We start from the raw sequence: 24,499 nt of genomic DNA on the forward strand, positions 1-24,499 counted from the left end.
TATCAGGAAAGGGATCTTTATAGATGGGGTGGAAACAAATAAGCAAGAAGGAAGACAATTTCACAGTGTTATTTTACATGTTAACAGAAGCACAGGAGGGGGGAAAAAAATCAACACAGCCATTCCACTTCTCTTTTTTTCTTCTTCCATTTTTATTATTTTAGAAAAGAACCTTCAAACACCAAATTATAGTTTGTCAGCCCATCAAGAGCACTTGTTATTTCATTCTTGATTCAGGAGCATGATAGGAAAGTGACACATTCACATGGTAAATAAAAACTTGAAACAAAATTCTTTTCCAGCTAGGGCTGATTTTTGTGCAGATCTATACAGCCTTCTCCATCATGTCCCCACCTTCACCGAGAACCCCTCCTGCTGCATTTGATGTGGTATCTGATGAGAAGGAGGCTGGCTGGAAAGCAGAGATATTGTAGATGTGATTTCAATAAATCAAATGAATTGCTTAGGAACTCTTGGGAAGGTTTCCTTAGTATGACCATTGGCGGTACTACATCTGGGTGGTGACAAATACAGAGTCTATGTGCATGAGATGGAAGGTAATATGCCTCAGAAACAGTTGTGTTGATGCACAAATAGGTCATGAAATGGGTTGTACACATATAGGGCAATCAACTTACACACCTCAAGTGTTTCTGTTTCTTAAACAAAGAGAAAAATTTATCTGTGAGTGCCATCACACATTTGTGAATCTTGCACTGCTTCTTTCAGATGGAGTGAAAAATCTTGTGGAAGAAGCACAGGAACCAGCTGCATCGAAACAGTAAATGGTATCAGTGTGTTGCAAAAATGTTGACTGAAATTATAGCTTCGGAATTAAGTTTTGAAAGACAGCGTGCAGACACACATGGCAATCAAAGAGACCTTTTAAAAAACTTGTTAAGTCTGGGTTGCTTCTCAAGTTAGGAGGATGGGTCTCCCACCATTGTTAGAGAGCCATTGCTTATGTCATTCACTGTTTGTGTGTGAATGAGGCATAGAGCGAATCAGAGAGGATGTGAATGTGTGAGGATAACTACTGAGGAAAAAAAAGTGTTTACCTTTCCAGTGCCACTGTCCAATGTGACACATTGTAGTTCGTTACAAGGGGGTTTCAAGCAAAGAGGCAAAGAACAAGATGGCACATTTCTCATTTCTCAATGAAGGCCAACTAGAGTGGCAGTTGAACCTTATTTCAGCAGTGGCAATGGGACGGCATTCTCCAACACACCTGAGGGCAGTGTGCTAGCTTAGTGGGTGTGCTGCAGGTTACCATAGTACAGCCAGTTCAGTCTCCTGACATCTCCCTGCTGCCCCCCAGTATCTTAACACCTGAGGTGGCGGTCTGACTCTGCCTTGTATTATGGGCAGCCCAGTGCCTGGAAAACTCTCATCCCTCCCACAGGATATCAAGAAGGACCGAGATCCACCACCTACATTTCTATGTTCTGCACACAACAGTTTGGGACAGTGTAACCAACAAAAATAGACCAGGGGAAAGCATACTTAAAAACATACAGGTATTTAAGGTGCTTAACTGCTTTTCTTGTCTCCAGCATACCCACTGGGGTGGCCTATGGTTGAGAAGGTGGATTCTTCACCTAGTAATCGTGGTGTAATTTGCCCCCCCCCCCCAAAATTCTGAGCTTTGTGATCTCTACCTCAGGACCTCAGAGGTTTTGAAGGAATCCAGCTGAGTCACATCACTAGTGGAAGTAGATCCACATATCTTTCTTTGCAAGCATGTTATCTCTAAGATGCCTGTATTAACAAAACACATCACGCCACTGGAGTTAACATAAGAACACCTGAACTCGACCATACCAAAAGCTATCTAAAACAGTGTGCTGTTTCCCAGAATGCTCAGCCAGATGCTTCTGGGAACCTCATACACAGACATGAGGGCAATACAGTAGGACCCCCATATCTGCACAATAGTTATCTGTGATTTTACTTATAGTTTGAAAACATCAAAATATTAAAAGAAAAATCACAGAAATACATATCTCCATGATATCATTACCAGAACTGGCCACTACGAGGAGCCAGAGACTTTGCTATGTTTAGTGTTCCACTCACTGTTATCTGCAGATTTTCAGCATCTGGGGGGGCAGGGGCTGGAACCAATGCCCCGCAGATGGGGTGTGTGTGTCCTACTGTAATCCTCTCCCAGTCTGGGTTCCCTCGCAAGTGGCATACAGATTTACTTAGTGGCACTCACAATGGTGCTATTTCAATACGGTTGCCCATCATACTGATGTTATGATGTATTGCTGTCCTCACAAATGTTTTGCCCATGTGCTTTATTACGGGCTGAAAGCCAAGGTGGCCACATAATGAAGCGTTCAGACAATTGTTTTGCTATATGGACAAATTCTGTTTCTGTTTGACAGACCAAGCAGTGAAGGCTGAAAAGCAGTTACCACAATTGCCAAGTTTGTGTGTGTGCATGTGTGTGTGCGGAGAAGGTAGGCAAAGTGACCAGCTTCTCTTCCAAATAATCTAGTGCCTGAAAGCTGGTACTCAAACATGTTTCTCCAAAAAAACTAAACAGTGTTTACTTCCAAATCTCCTGACATCTGACCAAAAGAGAAAGAAAATATCTTCCTTGTTGCTTTTATTGGTTTTTTAAAAAACCTGTTTGGATGCTTTGTGCTTGGTTAGTAACACAGCTCGCAAAAGTTTGCCTCCTTTTGCTGCTCTGGCCCATTTACTGGAATTAATTATAAATAACAATTCTTTATGAAAGAACTGAGTAGGAATCACATTTTTTTTGACAAAGCAATAATCCTCAGCAAACCCTTCCATACAATCCTTAGTACCTTAGTCACAGGATATAGAAATGAATCTTCTATTTGTTTTCAGAATTTCAGGTTACTTAGCAGGGATGGGAACTTGAGTTGTGAGACTCACAGTCAAGTTGGACTTAAGTCACACTGGTGATTTGACTTTGACTCTACTCGGGGTTTTCCCCCCAATGACTTGGGTTTGAATCACGACTCGGAACCTACCCATGCCTCCCTTTTTTTTTCTGGGGAAAAGAGGTCATTTAATAGGGACTCAAGCTTGGTACCAAAGCCTCAGAATTGGACTTGGAACTTAGACCAAAGACTTCCCAACATCCTTGCAACTTATTGGAGGAAAGAGGGAGTCCTTGCCATTCCTGATGTTTGTGCTTTTCAACATCTTTGTGCTTACTCTGTACTCACACCAGTCTTTGGGCTAAAAGCAGAAACAACAGCTAAGAACAAATAAGATCATTATTTATACCACCATCCACCCATGTCCCCTTTTCTAGAGCTGCCCTGAGTGTGAAGCAGTGGTGTAGGAAAGCAGACCCAGGAAAGGCACTCACGGGGAATCTCCTCTCCCTTTTCATAGCACCTGTATGAGGCAGGGCAAACGGGGAGTGTTCAAAACTCTCCCTCCCTTGCGTGTGGCAATTCTGATCCCAATCAGGGCCCCCACCCTTACTTATAAGTAGAAAAGAAAACCAAGCTGAGCTGCAGGCAAGGTACTTAACATATTTCAAGCGGAACAGTACATTATTATGCAAGTATACTACCAACAGCTCTAAAACATATTGTAAGTACAATGATGGCTCTCAAATGTTTTGTCTCCCTTCTAACTCTATCTTTTATTTAATGCCACAAGTCTGGCAGCTTGGAAACACACTGTGAAAAAGGAGACGGTTTCCTCTCTTTCATAGAACAGACCCAAAGTCAAGTGAAGGAAGAGAGCCAGCGCACTTCGACCAGATCCCACTGCTTCTGCCAGGATCATCAGACCTCCCTTCCTTCCATGGCTCCCATGCACCCTGAAAGTCGTCTTTCGAGGGTGAGGAAACTGTCTGGAACTCTGTCTCTCTCTATGTGTGCGTTTGGCAACATGGTGGACTGTAGCCAGAGAAGGAGGGGGAACAAAGTTCCAGTTTCAGCGGGGTTGGATCCAGTGTTATTTATATTGCTGGATGTTGGCCCTTAAGCCTGACTGATTTGTAAGAAGTTATGAAAGTTTAAAATAAGAAATCATCATTTTATTTATCTTTTTTTAAATTAAAGGTGACACAGGAAAAGAGTCAAAGCAAGAAAGAAAATGTGAGGGTCAGGACAACATTCGAAAGGGAACTTTTGCATTGCCTAATTCATGTCATCTCTTTGCCTTAATTCATAATATGCACTTTTTTTCATGCTACATCGAAGAAGGAGAGAGGAAATGAGCTATATGTTTTGTTTAGTAAAATCCTGTACATGGGGGTGGGACAGGGTGTATAGACTGTTGTATGACCCAAAAGAAAAAGAGACGGGAAGGAAATATCATTATAATGGCACAATTAAACATGCTGAAAAGAATCTCACGACCTCACTCAGCCTTAAGAATCCACAAATACCAACGTTTCTTGTGGAGGACGCTGAGGATGGCACCTAAACTTTCTAACACTCTGGTAACTTCAGGTAGCCATTGTACCTTACAAAAAGGTTAGTACAGTATGAGGGAAATACTGTGAGTACCACAGTGTCTCAGAGAACACAAATGAGGTACCAGTTTAAGAACGTATTAAAAATACCAGCACATTATGAGGATTTGTTTTCTCTCTCACCATCCTTATAGACTCGCAGGAACTTCAGAAACTCCAGAGCTAGGTTCTTGTTCATGCATTTCGCAAAATATCAGGGGTGGGGGGCCGACATGGAAAGGGCTTGATAGGTGACAAGACATGGCAGTAACAGTTGCAATGGCAGAGAGAGGCTTCTCTTGAAAGGAAAACATGCATACGTCATTCTGTAGCAAAGCTTGTAGTCCAGAAGGACCCTGCAATTTCTGGTAGGTAGCATGCCTAGCTGCATTTGACAGGAATCCATGCAACAGCCCCCCCCCCAACTTGGAGAAGCAACCAGCCATCTCTGATTTGTACAATACTGTGTGAAGGGAGCCAAGCGCTCTCTTTGAGCGCTGCCCATTGCCGGGAATGGATGTGCTTTTGCCACGGTTTCCCCCAATGCCTTATGAGGTAGTTACAGTATTGTTGTCTCCACAGAGTCAGGACCTAGCTCAAGGCTACAAAGGTACGACTGAGGAGAAGACAACTCAAGAGTACGCTGTCAACTCCTGCCTCTTCCTCCTATTGCAAGATGTTCTGGTTTCAGTCTGTGAACCCCTGACTGGCTCACATTCATTTGTGTTTGTACAAGCGTGAGGGGAAGGGCCACCTTGTGCTGGCCCGTTAAATCCATCGGTATAGTTATAAGCGGCTTTCCTATGGTCGATCTTCGCTAGACAACGACGATTCTTCCCCATGGAACGCATTAAACAGGTTTCAATGCATTCCAATGGGGAAATGCTTTTCGCTAGAGAATGATTTTGCTAAATAGCGATTTCAGTGGAACGGATTATCATTGTCTAGCGAGGCACCACTGTATTGATATTCCATCTTTAAAAAGCCACATGCTTGTAGGCTGAAAATGAATTCATATAAGCCAAGGGTGATCTGTGATGCTGCAAAGCTGAGCCTGAAAACATTCCTCCTCCACTGCCGGTACTACAGATCCCAGCATCTACAAGCCAGCACAGCCAATGGCCATCTTGGCTGGGGAATTCTGGAAACGGTAGTTTTAAAACATAACATTTCTGAGCTCTGTCCTAAAATGCTGGTGTTATAGCAAATTGAAAAAGTAGCCACGCGAGCCCTCCACAGACATGAAGTTCTAGGGATAGGATAATTTTCTGGATCAATAAATAGTCACAAATAAAGTTTTTTTTTTTAAAAAAAAATTCAGAACTCTTAATGAGGCAAGGATAGTATAAAATTTGGGGTTTTCTTCGCTTCATTAATAGTTGGGGGGAACTTGGAAGCTCATTCTATTTATACTTTTGTAGTGTTCCAGTGAGGGTACTCTTACCCCACCCAGAACTTTGTTACAATATATAGTATGGCCTCTTAGTCACAACTATCTTTTCTTACCCACTTCATCTCTGTTTGCTTCTGGGTGTATGTACAGAGGGCAGGACTAGTCATGAATAGCATTCCACTCAGAACTGCTGCCTCCTCCAGCTGTTTACCCTTAAAAACAAGGAAGCAAAGACATTTACCTGCATCCAGGAGAAATGTTCCTTCGACCCACAGAAGGGCAATGTGGGGCTGAGGCAGGTAGAATCCAACTCGCTGCTTCTCTGGCAATGATTTTATCAGCCTCCGCTAGTGAGTCACAGAAGTGCTCATCAAATTTACCTTTCCCACTTCCTGTACAATGTTCTTTGGCTGGCAGAAATGCACTAAGCCAGATAAGCAATGATTCGGCCTCCAAACTGCTGGCATATCAATTATCTGCTTCAGAAATATGCTACTTCAGTGATGACAGGACACAAACATTCATTCTGCAAAGCATCAATCATCTGAGCTACATGCCAACAATAAGAAATGTCCCTTTGCCTTTAGATAGTTAAGGAAACACTACAAAATGTGAGAAATCCTAAACACCCATAGCTTCCTGTTTCTTTATGCTCATTTTTTCTTCAAATGATGGAACTGCACATTCCTCCTTCAATAGGGAGGAAACCTGAGTGTCAGTCAAACATAGTGTCTGCACACCAGTCTTTATTGTTCATTATTGTTAGAAGTAAGGGTCAAGAGCCATGGGTCTGAATTCAGGTCTGCTGTGGTAACATAAAATAGAGAGACTACACTTTTCATCCTAAAAGTAACAGGCAGCAAGTTGTAAGCACTTGCATACATTTTTATGTGTCCGCATGCACTTACCTGTGTGTGTGTGCCCAGGCATACATGCAGGTGTACAGATAGGGGTGCACAAAACCATGTCTATTGAGGTCAAGGATAAGGTTAACATCTCCCACCTAACAATATCCCTCATTAAGACAGCTGTTTCCTCACTGATAATAGCAGAAACTGATGCAATTTAAGTGGAAAGTGATATAAATAACAGCATATGGATGAAGAGTGCTAAATGCCACATCCTACAACTTACCTTCCTATATTACTCTGGCTGATTTCTGCCTTCGGCCATTCTAGAGGGAAGATACATATCCCTTCCAATCAACATCTTTGCCCTTGCCAATCTGATATGGCGGAAACTGCGGAACATGTACTGCATGGCACATTTTATACATTTGGGCAATCCCCCAATTTTAAAACATTATCCAGGTAGACCCAATAAACGTTACATCTCTTTTCTCCTCTCCGATTCCTCCGGTGAAATTACAGCTAAGCTTGCCAAATTCTGTGCAGCAGCTTGTAAAATAAGGAAACAGATGGTTCAATCACAGCAGTAATCAGATTAGAAATGTACACTTAACTGCAATTTGAATTGTAGTCTGTGTTGTATTGCTTGTAAATTCTATATGATTTATTACTGTATTTTAATTTTGTATATCTAACATGGCTGACCTATGGCCGTTATAACAATAACGTTAAGCCCGTTCCTTCCTATAGCCTCTTTACCAAGATACTTTTTCTTACCTGGGAGAGTAGCTGCAAGGGCATAATCAGCAGCCAGGAAAAAGCAAAAACAAAACAAACTGTGTGCTCCTCACTACCATGTTCTTTTGGTGTTAACATCAGGTTCCTGCATGCTTTCTAAATGACCGTGGTCAGTGTGGCTTTAAACATAAGGGTATGGCATTCTCATGTCTAGATGCTCCCCTCCCCAGGTGCAAACTAATGAAATCAAGGGCAGTCAGATGGACCGTGTGCTTTATGGGTGGGCTGCAGGAATAAACTGTAAGGGAGTGGAATCCCATGAAAAGCTAAGCTTGTGCATGTTGTCATTCCCCCATCTGGGTAATGTTTTCAGTGGGTTTCAGTATCCACTACTCCTACTAACTTTGGGTTAAAAACATTTCTGCAAAATTTCCTGCCATGTGGTTCTTCATGTGCTAAACCATGCTGTGCCACATGCTCTGTTGTGGATGTGGAGCGAAGGAGTTGGCTGGAAAGAGTGCTTTGAGCAGCAGGCCAGTGAGTTAGCATCCTTCAGAATGGGTTAAAAAAAAACAACCCCCAAGATAACTATTTCAAGTAAAAGAAACATGAAAGTAATTTTTCTAAAAAAAAATAATGCTAACTGCAACTCACTAATTGTTGGGCTTTGGAACTGGAACTGGAACTAACTGCTTTTCAAAAGTAAGCTCTAGGCAAAGTTTGGCAGGTGTCTAACCCTTGAAAGAAAAACTACTGTGAGCGTCATATAAATGCAGAGTATAAGTATAGTAAAAATCGTGCACCATCAAGTCGATTCTGACATGGCAATCCTTTTCAGGGGTTTCCAGAAAGAGAGTCCTTGGAGATGGTTTACTCTTTCTTTCTTCTGAGGGCACCCTGGGACTGTGCAGGTTGCTCAAGGCCACACAGGCTGGCTCTACTCACAGGAAGCACAGTGGGGAATTGAACTCCCAATCTCTGGCTCCACAACCAGATACCCAAACCACTGAGCTATCCATCCAGGACAATGTAAGTATAGCAAGTAAATAAATAAATATATGTTCTGTTGAGTCTAATTATTATTCAACAATTATAGACTGACAGCATTGATAGAACATGGTGAATCATCATTTTGGGCTGCAAAGTTTGCACAAAAACAGTTTTTATCAATAGATGAAATCTGAGAAACAAGAACTCCTTAATGCAGATTGGGCAGATTTTGCACCTATTCTGCGTGTTTTCTGTGATACTTCCACTAATCATTTCAATACCGTTATTTTCCAGCCATTGTGAGCCAGGTAAGAAAACTATGGATCTTATATTCACCCACGATTACAGTGCAGTCATGTCTTCTGAAATGCATGTGTGTTAACAGATAAATGAGGCTTGTGTATATACACATATAATGTGTATAATGGTGGAGCAAAAACTGTAAAGAGAAAAACTAGCAGAAATTTTGTGGAGAACACTTAGCTCAAGACCAGTTGACCTATTGACTAGTAGGAAAAAAATTATTTCCAGAGGGTGGGAATTAAAATCATTGTGAGTACATTGCTCTTGTTCCCTGGATGGCCTATGTCAATACTATACATATTGGGTTGAAATGACAGCATTCAGATTCTATCTGCCCATTTCTTCAATTTTGAAACAGCTTCCTCCAACTTCAGTTGACAGATTTAGTGCAGGTTGTAAGCTCAACAGTCGTAAGATAGCAAACCAAATCCCAGAAGTGACCCATTTTGTTGTTTATGTGTGTAGAAATGTATGCCTTTTGCAGACTAGGTTATGGTATCCATTCTGGAGCATGATGGCCTTGCTTATTTTAGAAGAAATGTGCCTGCTCTTCTGAAAATGGTTACCAAGAAAGTAACATCGAAGCACATTTTGCCATTCATTGATCACACTGAGGGCACCAGCTTAAAGCCATACAACAAGCAAGAGAGGGAGAGTAGTTTCAGTACTTTCCAGATGCTAACATTCCCCTCTCACTCTAGAACCTGGTGGGCCCAAGTCCAGAGTGGTATATATACTGTGGGAATCCCCCAGCTTCGTTATAGGGGCTGGTCCTAGCTTTTTATTTCCTGCACTCAAAAAAGAATTGGACTTGATAGTCTATGGACTCCCCATCCCCCAATCCATCACCATGTCTGCAGACTAATGCCTGGTTTAGATGGTACTACGCTTTCCCCCCGTGAAAGAGTTCGCTGTGGAACTGATACTGTTGAAGTCCTCCTTACCCTACATATGATATACCAGATGGGCGGGATATAAATCAAATAAATAAATAAATAATAAATAAAATAAAAGCTATGCAAACCAGAGCCACAGGTGCTGCCAAGCAGTAATTCCACATGGAGCAGCCCTGTGGGGCTAGAGAGGGACATGATGGCTTATACGTATCACTGAACCCTCTCCAACATATTTTTTTAAATCAGGGATAATAGCCAGTGCTTTTTGTCTCAACTGGCCTTGAGAGCTCGCCCGCCAAGTGCAACAGTCACTCCATTGACAGCGCTGCCTGAAACAAGGATGCAACCCCACCCTTTCCAACTACAGAAGCTGACCAGTCTGATCGCTGACTTTTACATCAGCACTTGCAAAGGAACAGAATCTTCCAATCAATCTGGATGCTACTTCTGGGCTGTTGTTGTTATATGCTGCAAAGTTGGAACTGATTTACAGCAACCCTAATAGGGCTTTCAAGGTAAAAGAATCATTTAATGAGTGGCTGCCTGTTCCACACCACCAGTGAGTTTCCATGGCTGAGCAAGGATTTCAACCCTGGCCTCCTGAGTCCTAGTTCACCAGTCTATCCATTACACCACACTGGGTGACCTACATGTAGGCTAGCCCATAAATAAAAGAGAGGACTTCTTAAGCACTGAAAACATCTAGTTGTAACAGCATGAATTTTGTACACCTCTTCCAGCTTACTGATGAGCCTGCTCTGTTTTATGATTGGTCACCAGGAGGTAAGCACAGGCTTCATTTTCAAATAAGATTGCTCAGTTGTTGAGGTTTGCCTAAAGCACATCTCAGACATATACTAGCTTCTAACCAGAGGTTATTGGTTAATATATAATTTGGTCCTGAGGACAGCAGCCTAACTTGGAGGGTTCAGGATAGGTTGCTTGAAACATGCAGTAATATCCTCCAGTACCACTCAGTGCCTGCCATCTGAGGTTGGTCCCCCACTCTGCCTAATTGTAAGCCTATCAGATATTTTCCTAGAGAATAATGAAGAGTTGTTCCACCAGAAGAATGTTGCCAAGACTGCTTCCATAGTACCTACTATGGGCAGACTTCCAAACCTTATAGTTTCCCTCTTTAAATAAATGGAAATCCAATTTCTTATTTCATGACTTTTTATATCCAGATTACTATTTACCAAAAGCTGGTAAGAAGAATCCACTGCAACCCGAGGTAGCTCGATCCTGGGGGGGGGTGGAGGCGGGGTATTGTAACTTTTAGTAGCACTTGTGAAAGTACCAGTACAAAAGAGGTTGTAGCCATACATTCAGTCAGGGCAGTCGTTCTCAGTCTTGGGTACCCAGATGTTTTCAGACTACAACTCCCAAAAAACCTGGCCAGCACAGCTGATGTTGAAGGCTTCTGGGAGTTTTAGTTCAATAACATTTGGGAACACAAGACTGGGAACCACTGAGTTAGGGTGTACACGGCGAGGAGATATGTTTTATACCAGTGTATTAATGATGGCTTCTCCCAAAGAATCTAGGGACCTATATAGCATGGTCTCTTGTTAGTCATGTCTGGCTCAGCTGATGAAACCACAGCCCTCAAATTCCTTCTAGAGCCGGGAGCAACAGTTGAATCATCTTAACAGTGCCATACTATCATGTTTACTCAGCAGTAAGTCCCACTATTTTCAGTGTAGTTTACACCCAGGAAGATATGCATAGGATTAGAGCAGGGAGAGGTAACTTGTGCTGCTTTGAATGTTGCAGACTGCAAACCACCAGCAGCTTGTGAGCGATCATGGGAGTTGCAGTCCAGCCTTTAGAGTTGTGCACCTCTGGATGAGAACTGAAGCCCACAGTGTGGATTTGGACTCCATTTCAACCGTGAAGTTCTGAGTTAAATGAGAGAGACTGCAGAACTTAGAAAACTGCCTTTTTGGACTACAATTCCCAGAATCCCCAGGATAGCAGTTGTCCAAAAAAGTAAGTATCCCAAACTTTCTGCTGTTTGGCAATGCAACATCGTTGTCTGCAAACCAAAGAGCACAGAAACACAAATATTTTTTTAAAAAACACAAAAAACTTGGATAGGTCTGTGACAAATCATGACCACAGAGGGAGATAAATGAATTTGTTCTGGAGAATGAGGTGGAAAGGCCAAGTAGTAAATTCCATTACTAAAAAACTGCAAATAAAATAGTGTCTATGGATGAGAAAATTCAAGATGCTTCCATCATTTCATTGATGAATGCCATAAATCATCCACCAATGACTTGTGCTTTGCACATTTTGTACAAATGTTTGTGGCTCGAATGAAAGTTCCCCTCCCCATGGCACTCCCTCCAAAATCTTCTAAAAGAATTATGTTTGAGGAGGGAAGTAAATCAGGATTTTTAAAATGCATTTTGTGGTAAAAATTTGAGCTGGGTCTTTACTTGTATAAAAGAACAGTAGCAATAAACCGATCACCATTTTAGCTTGAACCTGTGCCCACACAAAATAGCACAGGGCCACAGAACAATTTATGCATTCAAATACTTCAACTCCTCGTTAACACAGTTTTGAGAAATACTTTTCTTTCTTTCTTTCTTTCTTTCTTTCTTTCTTTCTTTCTTTCTTTCTTTCTTTCTTTCTTTCTTTCTTTCTTTCTTTCTTTCTTTCTTTCTTTTTCTATTTCTGTGTGTGCGTGTGTGGTAAGATTGTTTAAAATTGCAATGAGACCAACTACACTTCTCTAGATCCCCCTCAAGCCTTTTCCTCAGTTCAGCTTTTGTAGTCTGTATTGCACATGGCATGTTGTACTTCCCGTTGACTGCAACACAATTGACCTCTTTTTCAGACGCTGTGTGCAGCTCTACCTTGGCTGGCCATCCCTGGCTGGCCAGTAGCCTCTTGTGCTCCTTATGCAGCTGCAGACAACCTGGGGTGTGTGTGACAGGGGTGGGGTAGAGCAGAGAGGAGAAGGCACACCAACCTCCTCCATTTCTGAGTTCCTCTCTCACCCCCATGTTGCAAGAATAAGGCCTTCTGAATTCCTTAGCTCAGACCGTTGTGACTCTCATGACGAGCTCTCTGCTTGTGCTTGAGTGGCTTCTCTGTTCGTGAGGCCTCAGATGGCTGAGTATATGCAAGATGGTATAAGCACAGTGGTGGTCAGACAAGGTGCCTGTGGTGTGGCTAGCTTCCCGAGTCATACTATTGGCTGGAGTAGAGTTACTAGCTGCACCACTAGCAGAGGATGAATGGTTGGTCTGAGAGGAGGTTCGTTGGTTGGTCCTGGTCCCTGTTTTTTGATCCTCCAGGTCCTTGGTTTTGTCATAGTTCAGCACTTTCCACTGTTGATTGACTGCTTGCCACCGTTTAAAAATCCGGTACACTGAGGGCCCCTCATGAATTATTAGACCTGTAAGATAAAAGGGGGTGCATTGGTAGAGAGAAACAGAGAATGTGTGAATGGGGGGGAGAGAATCTGTGAAACTATCATTGACCCAACTCTCCTCCATGTATATTTTTGGGAATCTCTCTGGCTTTGCTGCAAGCCCCACAATTCTCTTCATGTGCTACCTTTGGGCACCAATACACCCCACATTTTAATACATTATTATGACATGCTGAAGGGCCTATCCCATGGACACACAGGAGGAGCTCTAGAACATATTACAGTGGACCCTTGACTTACAGACGGCTTGACTTACAGACTTTTTGAGTTACAGACTTCTCTGGCCGCAAAATTTAGTTTTGACTTGCAGACTGAGATTTGACTTACAGACCAGAAAAAACCAAAATGGAACAAAAACGGCCTGTTACAGGATTAATCGATTTTCAATGCACTGTAGGTCAATGGAGACTTGACTTACAGACTTTTTGACTTGAGAACCGCCTTCCAATACGGATTAAGTTCTCAAGTCAAGACCCCACTGTAATCATGTTTCAGGAACAGATTGAGATCCCTTTAGACCAACATATATACCTTTTTATGAAATAGCACCCAGCAAGATATCCCTAAGAGCAAGAAGCAGGAAATGTACAGACCAGCATCTGGTATTAAGAAATGTAATTACTATCTCTATACTAGAGCTGTAATGAGCAATTTTGGGAACAAGGCAAGCAGCGTAAAATGCGACCCCAGGTCAACTCTGTAATTCATGATGTGAAAACAATAAAGGAGGTAATTATAGCACTGAACATGTTAACATCTCCCCTCCTCCATAAAGCATCAGAAACTTTGTTAGAACTAACAAATGCACACACACACAACACCCCCCCACACACACACTGTTTAGCACACCATATATTTATTGCTGACCTTTTCTCCTGTCTCGGCTAGAAACTTGGTCTGTTGAGTCCTGAGTAAACCAATTCCCTACAAGGACAGATCTGTCTATGATCTTGGCAGACTCTGAGACTATTAGCCTACTGAGCCACAGCTTGACTAAGGGTGTAACTAAATGGCTAAATTATTCTGGCCTGGATCATTCCAAAGCCTGCTAAACAGGGTTGCTTTGAAGAATTGGATGGTTTGGGGTCAGGACATTACACTGCACCTCCAAAAAGCCAATTAGCCCTTTCTGTCTTCAAAGGGAAAGGAGGGGAAAAAAGAGAGAGAAAATAATAATACCTGTAATAAAAAGAGATTCCATTCTCTGTGGGTGAGCAAGAGGAAGCTTTCATTAAAAAAAATTCTAAGCGGCCTAGTATATCAGTGCTGCCTTACAAGATCCTTTAAAAAACACTTTTACATCTTCTTTCTCCTCCTCCACACTAGAAAGAGAGGAAGCATCCAATTTCTCAAGATTGTAAAGCAGCTTAAGCTGTCGACTTTGGTTCAGTCCCAGACCACACATGCTGGAACCCAACCAAAATGAAACAATCCAAAAAACATAGCAGATAAACATAGATCAGGGATGAGCTGGTTCACAATGGATGGTCAGCAGAAAAAAGAGCAAACCAGCTTGTCCCCAAACTGGACCAAAACACAGGCCAAATCCTCATCTAGTCATACCTTGACTCTCAAAATGAGAAGGTGTAGGTGCAGGTGAAGGACATATTTTTATTTTTTTTATTTTTTTTAAAATTGTATTTATACCCCGCCTATCTAGTCATTTCGACCACTCTAGGCGGCTGTCCATCTAGATAACAACACCTCTGCACCTGAGCCAGAGGCCTGATGTAGTCGTGTCTCTTGTCTTTTCCTATGGTCACAGGCCAAGCCACGAGGCATACACTAACTTGGGTGCTCATCTACAGTCCACAACAAAACCCTGTTGCCTTGCCCAAAAATCATAATACATATTAGGTCTTATTTTCAGGGAAACAGGATAGTATGATTGTTCAGGATGCTCATAATATAGGCCCTACCCCCAAAATAAGCCCCAGTTAAGTGAAACCCTGCCCTCCACCATTGTGCAGCAATCAGAAGAAGACAATGTGACTGTGTTTGAATAAATGTACAGTAGATTGTTGTACATGAAAAAAATAAATAAAACTAATGCTTTTTTGAAGCAAAAATTAATATAAGACCCTGTCTTATTTTCGGGGAAGCACAGTAATATTATTATGTGTACATTATTAGCTTTTGGAGGGTGGGTTGATCAGGGCACAATGAAATCAGCTTTGAAAGATATGGAAACAAGCAATGGGTGTATGTGTGTAACAAGAACCTTTTATAGTGACTTTTAAAGATACCATGTAAGGGCATTTTTACGGCTCTTTCTTATCAATTTGCACAAAGGAAGAGAAAGTAACAGAAAAGTCAAAGTATTGTGTCAAGTACGATGATGAATTACATATATTTTTTGGTAAAGTTAATGGTAATGGATTCTGGAACAAATTATGCAATTACTTTTCAAAAGTTACTTTCTGACTTTTGGTGGTGGCACACTCTGATAAAGAAGGTGTGTGAGAGTCACAAACCCCTCCCCCATTACAGTGCATCCCATCCATTTCAGTCGTTGTGTGTTTACTTGCATCCTTGATTTCCTCAGCAAACTACTGTACACCAGAGGCACAGCTATGAGCAATACAGAGCAACGGGGCACCTTCAGCCATGTATTCTACCAGGAAAATGCTGGCCCAAACCCTATTGCCCATTTATGCTTGGTTAAGAAAAACAGTGTTAGGACTTCATGGCAAACTGCAACTCATTAATGAGGAACTGGTTACATGCACAGGATCATGCAACTGGGTGTTGATCCAGAGAGTGCAACCAGCACTTTTATTAATGTACTGTATGGCAATTTTCCACCAAGACTTACACAACTTCAAGTACCAATTGGCAGTAGGATTCTGGCCAGAGATTTAAGTATAAAGAGCTGATGCACACTGCTGGGTTTTTAAAATTCAACTGTCTATAGCTGAGCATAAAATGTCAAGTGAAAAACACCACCCGGTGGCGCTTGTAATTAGTTAACTTTGCAGGGAGGGAAAACACGCACATTACCGAAAGCAAGAACATTCAGGCAACACTTTAAAGTGTATATCAATAAGAACTGAACAAATTGCAGTGGAAAAAAAAACCTGAAGGTCTCAAATCCAAGGCAGAGTTAATTGTGCTTAAAGCCTATTCAAATCAATGGGGTTTGACCTGCTTCATTTTAACTTCTTTAATTCTGCTTCACCTCCAGCAGATGAAACCAAAAAGCTGTCTTTGATGCAACTAATTTTATTACAACAAAAGCACCACCTGTCCTTAACGTGACCGAATCTTTCTTGGACTGACTTCTTTTTCTCCCTGAGCTAATGGGGCAACCTATTCAGAAAGGGCAGGGAAAAATAACTTCACTATGGAACAGAAAAAATAATTGAGCCTAAATTGTTTTGATTAAATGAATATCTAGAAGGCTGCCAATGGCTATTTACCACAATGGCCATACACAATCGCCAAGTAGTATGTTTCTCAAAACCAGTTGCTGGGGCTCAGTAATCGAGGAAGGCTGCTACATTCTTCAGAGGCTGGAGAAGTTACTGCTTAGACCAGGCTTGTCCAACCTGTGGCCCGTGGGCCGCATGCGGCCCAGGTCGGCTTGTAATGCGGCCCAGTGCAATTTTTTATTTTAAAAGAAATTCCAAAGTTTCAAGTTACACTGCCGGTGCTTGTGGTTGGAATGTGGCCGGGGCATTTCACAACAGTGGAGGGGGAGAAAGGGAAGGAAGGAAGGAGTGGGAGGGGAGGGGAGAGGGGTGATGTATGAATGCAATGCGCCGTCCTCATCAATAGGTGGACCCCCTCCCATCCCCATAAAGCCAACAGTGTCAAAGCTGGCAGCCTCTGCTGTCTGAAATCGCAGCTGCTGGTAAGCACACTTGGAGTGGGGCTGTAGAGGACGGCCAGGGCTGCCCCCCCATGCGGCCCAAACCAAATTTATGTGCGGACCAAACCAATTTATGTGCGGCCCAAACCAAATTTTCATCTTCTAATGTGGCCCAAGGAAGGTGAAAGGTTGGACACCCCTGGTAGACTACAACACTCAGAATCTCCCAGCCAGCAAGCTGGTGGGTTCTAGGAACTGTGGCATGGAAGAAAGTAACATTTTCAAGTGCCAAAAAGGCAGTAACCTTCCTCCAGTATTCTGCCTTTCTTTGCCTCATGTATGGACTTCCCAGATATGTTAATTAGTCAGGATGCTGGACCAGATGAACCTTTGACCTGATCTAGCTTGGCTCTTTTTTATATATAGTTCCAGAAACATTTCCATATTGACAATGTAAAATATCTCTTTTGAAAAAGCAACACCCCAGAAAAAAAGCTTAAGTTGTTCAGATCTCCAAATGCAAGGAGGATTTTTGGATTTTGGAGAATTTCTGAAGAATGCCTAGAACATAGCAGGAGATTTCTTTTGTAATGAAATAGTTGTATATTCCCTTTCTTGGATGCACACCTTCATGTAGTGTATAGGTGTGAGAATATTAGGAAGCTGAGAACAATGCCTCCTGGAGACTAGACTTGTATGGGACTTGTAGTCTAGTAAGATCACCCAAGGTGGAATCATCAAAGCTGAGAGACTAGACTAGCATGCATTCTATCCTCTTCAGAACTAACCGTCACATCAGCAGAAGAAAAACAGTCCCAATGATGATGGCAATGGAGAAGTCAATTAAGGGCAGCCCCTGGGCAGCAGCAGAAGGTAATACTGTATTAGGAGAAGAACTTTCATAGAGAACAGCAAGGAGACATAGCATAGGTAGTTAGGGGCTAAAATGCAAAGTCTGACCAAATAATTTCTGTTAGGCTTCCTGGAAAGCATGTTAACATAGCTTAACATAGTTTACTCAGGCTGGATTGCAAATGTACTGCTGGGGCATATAAAGGATTTTCAGGAAAAAAAACATTTTGTGCTTTGTAAATTACAGTGAAGTCTTCGTTGAGCATGAAAAGCTATATATTATTCTGGAAGAAATGGGTGTGTGACAACATTTCATTATCTTGATGTATAACCTACTTCTGGATAAGACACTATTGTGGGACAAAATATGGAAAAACACAATATTTTCAAAAAGATCCATTTTTTTCCTTATCTGTCCAATCTGTATGCAGGACATATCACACGGAAAACTTGACAAAGGAGGAGTGAGAATTAGAGGAAGAAATATTAATAATGCAGACTGCAGCCAAGAAATCAGAAGAGGAGTGAAATTTGTAACAGCAAGTGTGAAAGAACTAGAAAAGATATTCAAGTGGAAGGACAAGATATTGGAGACAAGAGTCAAGATCAAATCACCCTGCAATATTCCCTATTGCTATGAACAGATGTGAAAGAACAGTGGTGAAGAAAGTCAAATGGAAAAAAATTGACTCAATAAAAATGTGGTGCTGGAGGAGAGCTTTGCTTGTAGAATGGAGTGGCAGAAGACAAATAAGGAGGTTCTAGAGCAAATCAAGTCTGAACTCTCACTAGAAGCCAACCTGACTGTTATACTTTGAACACATCCAAAGAAAGTAACACTCACTGGAAAACAGTTGGGAAATTTGAAGGCAACAGGAAAAGAGGGAGACCTAACATGGAATGGATTAACTAAGAGAAACCACAGACTTTATTTTTGCAAGACTTGAGCAGGGCAGTTAATGGCAGGACCTTTTGGAGGCTATTAATTCATAGGGTCCCAATCAATTGGGAACAAGTTGGTAACTTCAGATAGGCATGCCACCAAGTAAAATTAAAAATGAAAATTAGTTCAGTTTCACTTAGGTTGCTAATATTGCATTGCATACAGAGTAGCATTCAGCTTATTCAAGAATTGAAGGTGAAAACAAAATAAAAATAAAGAGGAAAAAAAAGGACAAAAATGTCGTGGCACCTTAAATACCAACTTTTATAATACAGTATTTGTTTAATATGAGCTTTCGTGGACAAGTCCACTTACGCTGTTATTTCTGATGAAGTGGACTTGTCCATGAAAGCTCACATTAAAAAAAAAGTCTTTAAAGTGCCACCACATTTTTTGTATTTAATTTTATTTTGTTTTCACAGTCTGCTTGCACAGACTAACCCGGATACCTCTTCTACAAATAATTCCAAGAATTAAATATGCCTTTTATGTGTTTCCATGTTATTGTTATCTTCCTCTAGCTGTCTCTTCCATAAAACCAAAAGGATGAGAGAACAGGATGCCAGAGATTATCCTAGCTATGCCTGTTTTAACAATATGCAGGCATATTGTTTGGTTTCCTTCAACTGTCAAGAGCTGGACTTGAACACAGAGCTTGGAGGGAGTGTAAGAGATTGATTCAATGGAACATGTTGTGTCAAGTTGTACCATCTGCCCCTTTAGCTGAGAAAAGAAATTTTCCCAGCCTTGCCTGGAGAAAATCAATATGAAATCTGGGACCTTTTCCAAGCAATGCATGTGTTTTCACTGAAATAAGGCCTTGCCCCTGGGCAAGAGGGGCATCAATAAAAAATGCCAACTGAAGGAGAGTAAACCATTTGTGTTAATCTCCCCAAGCACTCAAATGCAAAACAGTTCTCTTTCGAAGAGCTAAATAAGGGCTTGGCATTACGTTAGGCCTGAGGGTCAGATTTGTGCCCCCAGTACCAGGGGGAGGGCCCATAATCAGAAACCATAAACAGGCAGATAGGCCTGGAATAAAATCAGAGAATGTCTTCAAAATGTAAAACATCAAAATCAGAAGTGCCTGGACACCCATTTCTGGATTTGATTAGATGGGGGTAGGGAGCTTAGCAAATCTCCCCTCCTGTTTTATTTAAGGATGCTCCTCGAATCCTCTCAGATTCAGATTGATTCTTGTGGTATTTCCCCCCCATGTGATCAGTTGTTTTGTTCTACATGGGGTTCTGGTGACATATTAAGCTGGCCATGATGTTTTGGCATACGGAGAGCACCCACTCCCATGATTTGTCTCCCCAGTCCTACTACGGTATTTCTCACCCTTAAATTAAAAAAAACAACAACCATTGGGTCTAGCAGTGAAACATTGCACTGATACATTAATTTAGCACCAGATCACCTGGGATGAAAAAGAATTTTAAAAAGGAGAGCTAGGGATTGACTGGTGGCTGGTGTCAAAAGAAGGGAAGCTATAGGTTGTGGGAACAGATTGAACTGCTTTGGATTGAAGACCCAGTATTGCCACTGAAAAAAGCTAGGGTCTTTGTGTGATCACTTACACTGAATATAAGCATAAAAGACTGAATCAAAACACAGTAAAGCCAGGCTGTCAGTGTAGTGGCACATTGAGAAGCAAATCCTTGTTTGTCTTGTTCCTGCATGAAAGAATGAGGAGTGTTATCACTTTTGTTCCTGCCTACAGGACAGTGAGATGTTCTCTATCCATATTGACAAGCATTCTTTAATGTGAAGGATCAGTTTTTTAACAAAACGGGATGTGCTCCATCATTTGAATGGATTTTTTAAAAGCAGAAGCATTGATAGGGCTCTTTACATCTTTTAAATCAATTAGCAAGTTCTTTTGTGGTTGCTTTGTGTGTGTGCTTATTTTCACAGAGGGGAAACAGCACTAGTTTTGAGCAGATCCATTTTGCACATTTTGTGCAGAAGTCTGATGGCAAGGGAAGCACTTGCCTCATTCTAGAGGCAGAGGTGATTCCAGCTTATACGGCTGACCAATTCCTCAACAGCTGCCTTGGCATGTTGAGACAGCCAAGAACAAGGGAGGATTCTTCACATTCTGGGTAGATGCGTAGAAACACAAAGGACGGCAAATCAAGTCTTGTGGTTACAGAGCATATTATTTATGTGCTTCAAGTGACCAGGCAGAAAATTGTAGTTGAATTGCTCCATCCTGTGGCTAGGCTGACTTTTAGGCAATGAGACAATTCAACTTTCTCCATAACTCTCTGCAAGTCCTGAAATTTGATCTCGTCATGCGGTGGAGTAGAAAGCCACTTCACGTTTTACTTATCAGCATGTTTATAGTTAAAAATGTTACATCTTCTCCTTTAAAATATTTATTTACCTCTAGAAAGTGCTTTGGAACAAGATTGTTTCCAACTGCAACACATAAGATGGACATGATAAAGGACAAAAATGGGAGGGACCTAACAGAAGCAGAAGACATCAAGAAGAGGTGGCAAGAATACACAGAGGAATTATATCAGAAAGATTTGGATATCCCGGACAACCCAGACAATGTATTTGTTGACCTTGAGCCAGACATCCTGGAGAGTGAAGTCAAGTGGGCCTTAGAAAGCTAGGCTAACAACAAGGCCAGTGGAGGTGATGGCATTCCAGTTGAACTATTTAAAATCTTAAAAGATGATGCTGTTAAGGTGCTACATTCAATATGCCAGCAAGTTTGGAAAACTCAACAGTGGCCAGAGGACTGGAAAAGATCAGTCTACATCCCAATCCTAAAGAAGGGCAGTGCCAAAGAATGCTCCAACTACCGGACAATTGCTAGCAAGGTTATGCTCAAAATCCTCCAAGGTAGGCTTCAACAGTATGTGGACCAAGAACTCCCAGAAGTACAAACTGGATTCCGAAGGGGCAGAGGAACTAGAGACCAAATTGCTAACATGCACTGGATTATGGAGAAAGCCAGAGAGTTCCAGAAAAATATCTACTTCTGCTTCATTGACTATGCAAAAGTCTTTGACTGTGTGGACCACAGCAAACTATGGCAAGTCCTTAAAGAAATGGGAGTGCCTGACCACCTTATCTATCTATTGAGAAACCTATATGTGGGACAGGAAGCAACAGTTAGAACTGGATATGGAACAACTGATTGGTTCAAAATTGGGAAAGGAGTACGACAAGGCTGTATATTGTCTCCCTGCTTATTTAACTTATATGCAGAATACATCATGCGGAAGGCTGGACTGGAGGAATCCCAAGCTGGAATTAAGATTGCTGGAAGAAATATCAACAACCTCTGATATACTGATGATACCACTCTGATGGCAGAAAGTGAGGAGGAATTAAAGAACCTTGTAATGAGGGTGAAAGAGGAGAGCGCAAAAAACAGTCTGAAACTCAACATCCAAAAAACTAAGATCATGGCCACTGGTCCCATCACCTCCTGGCAAATAGAAGGGGAAGATATGGAGGCAGTGACAGATTTTACTTTCTTGGGCTCCATGATCACTGCAGATGGAGACAGCAGCCACGAGATTAAAAGACGCCTGCTTCCTGGGAGTAAAGCGATGACAAACTTTGACAGCATCTTAAAAGGCAGAGACATCACCTTGCCAACAAAAGTCCGAATAGTCAAAGCTATGGTTTTTCCTGTAGTGATGTATGGAAGCGAGAGCTGGACCATAAAGAAAGCTGACCACCGAAGAATTGATGCCTTTGAATTGTGGTGCTGGAGGAGGCTCTTGAGAGTCCCATATACTGCAAGGAGAACAAACCTATCCATTCTAAAGGAAATCAAACTAGAGTGCTCACTGGAAGGACAGATCCTGAAGCTGAGGCTCCAGTACTTTGGCCATCTCATGAGAAGAGAAGACTCCTTGGAAAAGAACTTGATGTTGGGAAAGTGTGACGGAAGAGGAGAAGGGGATGACAGTGGATGAGATGGTTGGACAGTGTCATCGAAGCAACCAAGATGAATTTGACACAACTACGGGAAGCAGTGGAAGATAGGAGGGCCGGGCATGCTTTGGTTCATGGGGTCACGAAGAGTCGGATACGACTAAACAACGACGACGCAACACATGTTGAGCTCACCCTGTGGCTAGAGCCCGCATCAGTTCTATAGATCAGCAATGTGAACAGGAAAGAAATTATTCCCAAAGAACTATGCTCCCATAAATACAAAGACACACACCCCAATGCCTCGGTGCCCTCCATCATAATTTGCATAATAGCTTTTGCTATTTCAGTCTTCTGATGCACAGGAGATGAATGGTCATAAACAATAAGCAATATAACCTGATTCACTGGAAGCTCTGTTGTCTGTGCAGCTATACTGGGGGATAGGTGGGTGGCCACAATGATAACACCATGTGTGCCATCTGTTAGTTACTCTGCTGTATGATGCACAGCACCCCTCTCAGACCAGTCTGCCTGTTCCTCTGTTTCATGTTCTCATTAATGCCCCAGTCTTTCATTAGCTGTTGACACTTCCCAATGTTCTACTAGAGACTGTTTTCAGCCTTACTGACCCTGAACACCACTTGATTCTGCAAACATCAAACTTTCTTAATTGCAACCTTCACCGGTACAGACAGTGAGATGCAACCATATCTAAATGGTCATTTAATTACAGGCCAAGTATTTGCAGGGATGTTCCAGACAGTTATCCCTCAGCTCAGCAGTGTTACATTTGGAAGACTATTCTGCCAAATATGTTTCTACGGCAAGTACACGAAATTGTCCACCAAACATACTTGCTGGAATTACCTTGAATTTTTCTGCTGATTCCTGCAACCCAAGCTCAATGGGGCACATACTTTGCACAGGATCAGCCCCCAGTTTTCAGATAAAGCTGGAAAAGATATCTGTCTGATGCCCTGGAGAACTGCTGCTGATCACAGAACCAGATGGACCAGTAGTCCAATTTAGAATAAGGCAGCTTCCACTGGAGCTGTTGTTATTCCATTATTGGAGACCCTATCATTGTTATCAGGTAGGAGATGTCAGGAGAGACCCATAGCTGAGAGGAAGTATAGGCCAGGGCTGGTTCATATGGGCTGAACCAGACAAGCTCCAGTTTGCCCCAGAGAAGCCCATTATAGGCTACACTCCTCCCTCATGTAATATTTTCACCTTATTTCTTTTCCAAAACTGGAGCTGACTGTAACTTTATTTGTGGGTTTGAAAAAACAGTGTTAAGTGCTCCCCACCAGCTACTGTATATTATTGCTGCTGCTGATATTGATGTTGTTGTAATGTGCCATAAAGTTGGAACTGACTGACAGTGACCCTAACAGGGCTTTCAAGGAAAGTGAGTGATATTTAAGCAATGGTTTTTTTCCAGTTCTGCACCCTCAGTGAGTTTCAGTGGCCGAGTGGATACAGTATTTGAAACCAGGCCTCCTGAGTCCTAGTCCATCAGTGTATCCACTACACCACAGTAGATATATTATTATTAGCCTTACACATGTCTTTAGAGAGGAGTTTCCTCCTGGAGGCTTCCAGTTTCCCTTTGCCACCCCTTCCCTCCCTTTTTGAAGAGATTTGGGAGGCTCCCAGGAGATGCAAAACCAGCCATGGAGCTACGTGCAGCCCGTGGCCCATGTGATTTCCATTTCGTCAACAGACAACACTAGATGTTACGCAGAAATAATCTGAGGTTCTCTGAAGCAGCTTCCTATATTCCTCTAACTAGGGTTTAGGTTCTCTCAATATAAGAAGAGGGCAGGCTATAGCAAATATGGTGCCATCCTCCCTGAAAAACATGTTCAATTCTATTAGGATTGCTGAATAAAATGCAATTGTGCATCTGTCA

The 24,499-nt window shown here is 42.0% G+C and overlaps 1 protein-coding gene and 1 long non-coding RNA gene across 4 annotated transcripts in view; one reads left to right on the forward strand and one right to left on the reverse strand.

The window, feature by feature from the left end:
- Nucleotides 1-410: 410 nt before the first annotated feature.
- Nucleotides 411-23,492, forward strand: LOC144584395 (uncharacterized). 3 transcript variants are annotated; one of them, XR_013538639.1, is made up of 4 exons: nucleotides 411-3,582; nucleotides 3,707-3,834; nucleotides 8,271-8,461; nucleotides 9,868-12,640. It is a non-coding gene; the product is annotated as an uncharacterized LOC144584395 (long non-coding RNA). The 3 variants fall into 3 exon arrangements; XR_013538648.1 differs by lacking the exon at nucleotides 411-3,582 and adding an exon at nucleotides 18,164-23,492 and having other exon boundaries at nucleotides 3,703-3,834; nucleotides 9,868-11,613; XR_013538629.1 differs by having other exon boundaries at nucleotides 411-3,834.
- Nucleotides 12,034-24,499, reverse strand: part of MARCHF4 (membrane associated ring-CH-type finger 4) — a 165,897-nt gene continuing 153,431 nt past the window's right edge. The window contains exon 4 of the mRNA XM_020805239.3: nucleotides 12,034-13,033. Coding sequence (XP_020660898.2) covers nucleotides 12,672-13,033 — 362 coding nt within the window. The 3' untranslated portion in view covers nucleotides 12,034-12,671. The remainder of the gene's footprint in view (nucleotides 13,034-24,499) is intronic.

Source organism: Pogona vitticeps, chromosome 1 (genome assembly GCF_051106095.1).
Source record: "Pogona vitticeps strain Pit_001003342236 chromosome 1, PviZW2.1, whole genome shotgun sequence".
NCBI classification, from domain to species: Eukaryota; Metazoa; Chordata; class Lepidosauria; order Squamata; family Agamidae; genus Pogona; species Pogona vitticeps.